Below are 6,298 nucleotides of genomic sequence, written 5' to 3' on the forward strand. Positions count from 1 at the left end.
GAACTGAGGATGCTCAAAGTGAAGTTGGATCAATGATAGGAGCTACGGATTGGACTAAAATGCTTTCTGTTTGAGGAGAACTTTCAGCTGTTTTTGGCCGCCACCGGGCCCTGGTTGCTTGGCTATATATATCACAAACAAAAAGAGCCCAACCAAGTACTGATGGATAGAAATAAACATACCTTTCAGAAGCCTGACATTTGTGTTTAAAATATCCTTTTTTTTATTGATCTTATGTAATATTCTAATTTTCTGAGACACTGAGTTTTGTGTTTTCATTCTCTCTAAGCCAGAATCATCAAAATTACAAGAAAAACAGGCTTGAAATATTTCACTCTGTGTAATGAATCTATATAATGTATGAGTTTCACTTTCTGAAATTACTGACAAAAAATATTGAACTTTTTCACAATATTCTAATTATTTGAGATGTACCTGTGTAAAAAAAAAGACACAAAATGACCAAAAATAGATGTAAAAATGACAAAAAAGACAAAAATGGGACTCACATATTAAACTTTTTCACAATATTCTAATTTTCTGAGACACTGAGTTTTGTGTTTTCATTCTCTCTAAGCCAGAATCATCAAAATTACAAGAAAAACAGGCCTGAAAATTTTCACTCTATGTGTAATAAATCTACATAATGTATGAGTTTCACTTTCTGAAATGATTGACAAAAAATATTGAACATTTTTCATGATATTCTAATATTTTGAGATGTTCCTGTATATCTGTTTAAATACCAACTTGTACTACTTATCCAGCATTCCACGCTGCAATGAAAATAAATCAATAGATTTAAATACCATGCGGGCAGAATAAAAAAAAATGAATCACATTATTGATGTACAGCAAAACTTTATTTGACCTCGTTCCTACTCAGACAAGAAGAATAAGAGTCAAACTGTCTCATATTGTGCAAACATTCAGGGAGACATACGGCTCTCTTTTACATTCTATCGTCTCTAAATAGCTTCAGATCATGTTTTCCATGTAAGAATACATAAATCAAGTAAAAACTAGAAACAAATCGATTTCCCCTTTTTTTTAATAATCCCTGTTTAAAACATTTTAAACCTTCAACGGTTGACTGAAGATTTGTATTTGGTAACTTAGAGTGAAATTTAGCACTTTGAGATTTCCTGTAATGTAAAGTGCATTACAAATAAAATGTATTATTATTATTAAAAGATCTTGCTGCATGGACAGATAATTTACCTTGACAAGATTTCTTAAATTAAGATTATTAAATCTAAAAATAAGCATGTTGAACACTTAAAATAAATAATTAACTCTTAAAACAAGATTTTTTAAACACTTTTTAAATCTAAGTTGTTTTTTTTTGTTCAGTCGGCTCCAGATGAAATCAGCTCAGGACGAGACCGGCCTTGATCCAATGGAAGTAGAGTAGCAGTTACCTTCCAGAGCTCCTGGAAACAAACAAACAAACAACACAAAATACAACATTTAATATATCAATAAAAACCTTACTGAACCCATCTTGGGGAAATTCATCTTCTGCTCCTGGCTCATACAAAACTGTGTAGAAGAGAGCAGCTACAGGACCTAAAAATGATTTTCAGGCCAGTAGCAGACTGTTTCTAAGCTAAAGTTACACACTGTCACAATGGAGGAGCTGAAAGAGGAAAGTGTCTCTGGAAATCCTTTTGATTTTCTTCAACTGAATCCTTCACATAGAAATCAGCCCAGGAATCCTTCAAAAGATCCTTCTCTCCTCCAGCCCTCAATCAAATGCCTGATGGCTGCAGGAGAGAAGGATCTTTTGAATCTCTCCGTCCTGCAACGGGTGATTTTAAATTTTTTGGTGGTAATTTTACATATTTTTTCGGTAATTTTACATATTTGTTGGGGATAATTTTACTTTTTTTTTTTTTTTGTAATTTTACATATTTTTTCGGGATACTTTTAGATCTCTTTTGGGTAATTTTACATTTTGTTTTTGGTCATTTGACATTTTTTTTTTGTAATTTTATATATTTTTTTCTGGATGATTTTAGATCTGTTTTGGGTAATTTTACATTTTGTTTTTGGTAATTTTACATTTACATTTTTTGGGGTAATTTAACATATTTTTGGGAGTAATTTTACATAATTTTTGGGAGTAATTTTTACATAATTTTTGGGGTAATTTTACATATTTTTGGGGGTAATTTAACATTTTTTGATTAATTTTACATATTTTTTGGGGTAATTTTACATATTTTTTGGGGTAATTTTACATATTTTTTGGAGTAATTTTAGTGGGCCTGGACATGGAAATGAGGCCCCAACACACTTTATTTCAGGCTCAGAATAGAATCGAATCAGAGAATTATAATTATAATCAGAGTAATCAGATGTGCAGTTGTTCTCCTCACCAGCTGCTCGATGCGTTCATACAGAAGAAACTGTGCAAAGTTATTAGGAAGCTGTTCTACTGAGAAGCTGCAGCGTCCGTCCACCAGCTCCTGAAGCTGGGACAGACAGTGGGAGAAATGGTTGTAGGCGTCACAGGAGACGTCCATGTGTCGCAGCGTGAAGTTCATCCTAAACAAAGAAACAAACAACATGGATGCAGTTATTACTGGAGAGGTTGGTTTGAAGTGCATTGAATTCAAAGGACTGAGATGTGACAGATAAACATGATTTGACATATTTAGCCAATAACCTCGATAACCTTGATAACCACAATAACCTCAATAACCTCAATAACCACAATAACCACAATAACCTCAATAATAATCTCTGAAAAACATATAGAAACAGTATTTAGTGCTTACCTTTTCTCTATGGAGATGAAGATGGTGCAGCTGTGAAGGAAGTTACTGCAGAGTCGGTAGAGTGTTTGGAAAAGTCCATCGGTCAGATCATCGTCATAGCAAACTGGTGACACATAAACACATGTAAAAATGTTGTTTTCCTGTTTTGTCTGTCTGTTCATGTGTATTGTATGTTCTGTGATTCAAATTGCAGCTTTAAAGGTTAAAGTCAGAGCTGTAAAAATAATTGCTTTTAAGAGGTTTGTATTATCTTCTGACCCAGTTTGTTGTTTAACCTCAATAACCACAATAACCCCAATAACCATAATAACCACAATAACTTCAATAACCACAATAATCTCAATAACCTCAATAACCATAATAACCTCAATAAACACAATAACCTCAATAACCACAATAACCCCAATAACCATAATAACAACAATAACTTAAATAACCACAATAACCCCAATAACCTCAATAACCATAATAACCACAATAACCCCAACAACCATAATAACCACAATAACCCCAATAACCATAATAACCACAATAACTTCAATAACCACAATAATCTCAATAACCTCAATAACCTCAATAACCACAATAACATCAAGAACCACAATAACCTCAATAATGACAATAATCTCAATAACCACAATAACCTACCATCAGCAGCTATGATGATCGTAGTGTTGTTGTGCAGGTCTGCTACTTCCTCCTCTGTCCAGCTAAACTCTGTGTCAGCATCTGAATAGATTAGACAAATAGAAAGAGACATTTTACATGGTGGTTGGCTTTTGTGAAAATAAAAAAAAAGGTGTAAAAGTCAGCCATACTTCCTCAACACCAAGGTTATAATAGTTTTGGATTTTTTATTAGTTTTATTTTTAATTTCATTGTCAATTTTTGTTTTTAAATTCAGTTAGTTTTTATTCATTTTTAGAGTGAGTTTGCTCATTTTAATTTTTTGGGGGAAATGCTTAGTTTTAGTTTAGTTTTTATTAGTTGTAGTTGTGTTGTAATGGGGTATTTGTTGGGTCCAGATTCAATAAAGTCACAATAAATGTTTCCTTTATTTCCTTTGTCTGATCCATCTCAGCCCCAATAAGTTTATTAAGTCATAAAACCAGATAGATTTCATATCAACCAAAAAGGTTTACGGATGAAAAAAGTTGACAAAGACGAAAACGAAGGACATTTTCACTATAATTTTAGTTAGTTTTGTAACCACAAAATACAGTTTCAGTTAGTTATCGTTTTCATTTTTATTTCACTTAACGAAAAGGTTTTTTCAATTCTAGTTTTCGTTATTTCGTTAGTTTTCGTTCACTATAATAACCTTGCTCAACACTACATATTTTCTGGTTTGTACAGTTCATATGATCTGAAATCTCACAGATTATAACTTTATGAATTATAGAGTCCAGTTATATTCCAAGTCGAGGCACTAAAGTCAGGTTTATTTTCAGTCATTTGTGTTTCTTGTTACCTGCCTTGTCTCTCATTTCAGGTTTCTTCACTACTTTCCCTCATATGTTATCTGTCCCTGTGATTACCTACTGTCCCCTGATTGGTTAGACCAGGGGTCTCAAACCTGCGGCCCGCGGGCCAAATTTGGCCCGCAGTGTAATTTTATTTGGCCCGCGAGGCAATACCAAATTATTATATTATTATTGTACTATAAAAGCTGACCCGCCGGTATTATACGGTGCATTTACCGCTAATACTAGATTTATTATTGTTATTTTATTTTTAAATGTATTAACCTGTTGAAAAACTTCATTTTGATATTTAAATCAGAAGGATGCAAATAGAAAAGAGGCATACGATTTTTATTTAATTTTTATTTAATAAATTAATGACATTGATGTGTTTTTTATTTGAAATTTGATTTTGCATGTCTGCACTATTTAGTTATATATTGTATGTTTATAAGCGTTGCTGGTTCCATATTTAATGTTAAAGCAAAACATGTTTGGTATATATTAAAAGGTTTATTTGTTCAATGTTGGCCCGCGATTTTATTCAAGTTTTAAATTTTGGCCCATTGTGTATTTGAGTTTGACACCCCTGGGTTAGAGTATTGGCATAAACTGTAATGTGGAGATATTTAGCTTTTAGAGATGTTAACCAGTTATTCTGGTCGCAATTTACTAATAACTGCAGCACACATCTGCATTGCACATTTGTATTAATAAATGATGTGACTCTAGGTTTTATACAGTAGCAGATGAGTCTGAAAAGATAAATAATTGTGAGTGTGTGTTACCTGTACAAAGGTCATGCTGGAGCCAATCCAAGAGTCTCACTCTCACATCACCACCTGGTGGTCACAAAAGACTTTATTTAGCCAGATAAACTGTCATAAACCTGTTAAAAACACTTTCAGAACTTTAGGAAGAGAGAAAATGTATTCATAAATAGCATAAATAAACAAGCCATTTATTAATATGCACTTAAATGCATACCTCACTAATGTATGTGTAATATGTTTAATATTTGTAATAAACAATCTGATTTGTAAATACTTAAATATGCAATTAAATATATTACTTCCATCACTGTCACTGTTGGGCTACTAGACAGGACAGAATTTGGGAAAAAACCCTTCAGAAAATGAGGCATTGTGGGGTAAAAGTGTTTTCTTGGTTGTTCTTATAGTATTTTTTTTGTGCTGAATCCATTTCTGCTGGATGTCAAGCTGTAAAAGTTACGGTTTAGTCATAATTATTGATTAATTAGCATAATGATTGATAAATCGCCCAATATTATAAATGGCTATAATTCTCCAATTTGTGAATATATTATAAATGGATGCTTGGTACCTTTTGGTAGATCTTTTTAAGGGTTAAACCATATTTGCACCTGTCTATGGTTCCAGCTGAACAAGTTATTTACTGGTATTATTTAGTCTTGAATCCTCTGACAGAAATGTTTACACATTTCGTCATTTTGGGCGAGACAATGTACTAAGTTAACAACAGTAGCATCCATGGTATTAGCAGAGGAAAAGAGAGTAATGTGTTGTTGTGTTATCTCACCTGTAGGCTCCATCAGGTGTCTATTTAATGTTACATTTTTGCTGCACATGCTCAGAAGGTCTTCACCAACATCTGAAAAACAAAATGAGTTACTTTAGCTGTGAAACTAGAAGACCTTCTATCCTCAAGTTGATTCCGTTCTATCTACAGAATCTTCTGCTATTAAATTCAGATTGTAATATTGTAAGAAACTTAAAAATTTAATAGCAGATGAGTGTTTTAAGTTGCAATGAGGACATCTGCTTGATGGCATGCTACCTGTGCAGTACACTGTTTTGGCTATAGTTGCCATGACGATGCTGGTTAAGCCTGTTCCTGCTCCGAGCTCTAGGACTGTAGCTCCTCTGAACATGAGCGGCTCAGAGAGGATGAAGTCAGCCAGGAGGAACGCCCCTCGCCAAACCTGATGTTAGCAAAAACATGATGCTTTAATGCCTTCTTAATATCAAAAACTAAAAAAAAACTTGTGGGACTGATAAGGGAATCTTGATC

At 33.2% G+C, this 6,298-nt stretch overlaps 1 protein-coding gene across 2 annotated transcripts in view; it reads right to left on the reverse strand.

Annotated features, from left to right (window-relative positions):
* Positions 1-841: 841 nt before the first annotated feature.
* mettl22 (methyltransferase 22, Kin17 lysine) overlaps positions 842-6,298 on the reverse strand; it is a 15,173-nt gene continuing 9,716 nt past the window's right edge. For both annotated transcript variants that reach the window (XM_059347147.1, XM_059347146.1), the window contains exons 6-12: positions 6,065-6,209; positions 5,807-5,878; positions 5,035-5,088; positions 3,432-3,512; positions 2,784-2,886; positions 2,382-2,550; positions 842-1,433 (exon numbers count right to left, since the gene is read on the reverse strand). In XM_059347147.1, coding sequence (XP_059203130.1) covers positions 1,350-1,433; positions 2,382-2,550; positions 2,784-2,886; positions 3,432-3,512; positions 5,035-5,088; positions 5,807-5,878; positions 6,065-6,209 — 708 coding nt within the window. In that variant the 3' untranslated portion in view covers positions 842-1,349. The remainder of the gene's footprint in view (positions 1,434-2,381; positions 2,551-2,783; positions 2,887-3,431; positions 3,513-5,034; positions 5,089-5,806; positions 5,879-6,064; positions 6,210-6,298) is intronic.

This window comes from Centropristis striata, chromosome 13 (genome assembly GCF_030273125.1).
Source record: "Centropristis striata isolate RG_2023a ecotype Rhode Island chromosome 13, C.striata_1.0, whole genome shotgun sequence".
NCBI lineage: Eukaryota > Metazoa > Chordata > Actinopteri > Perciformes > Serranidae > Centropristis > Centropristis striata.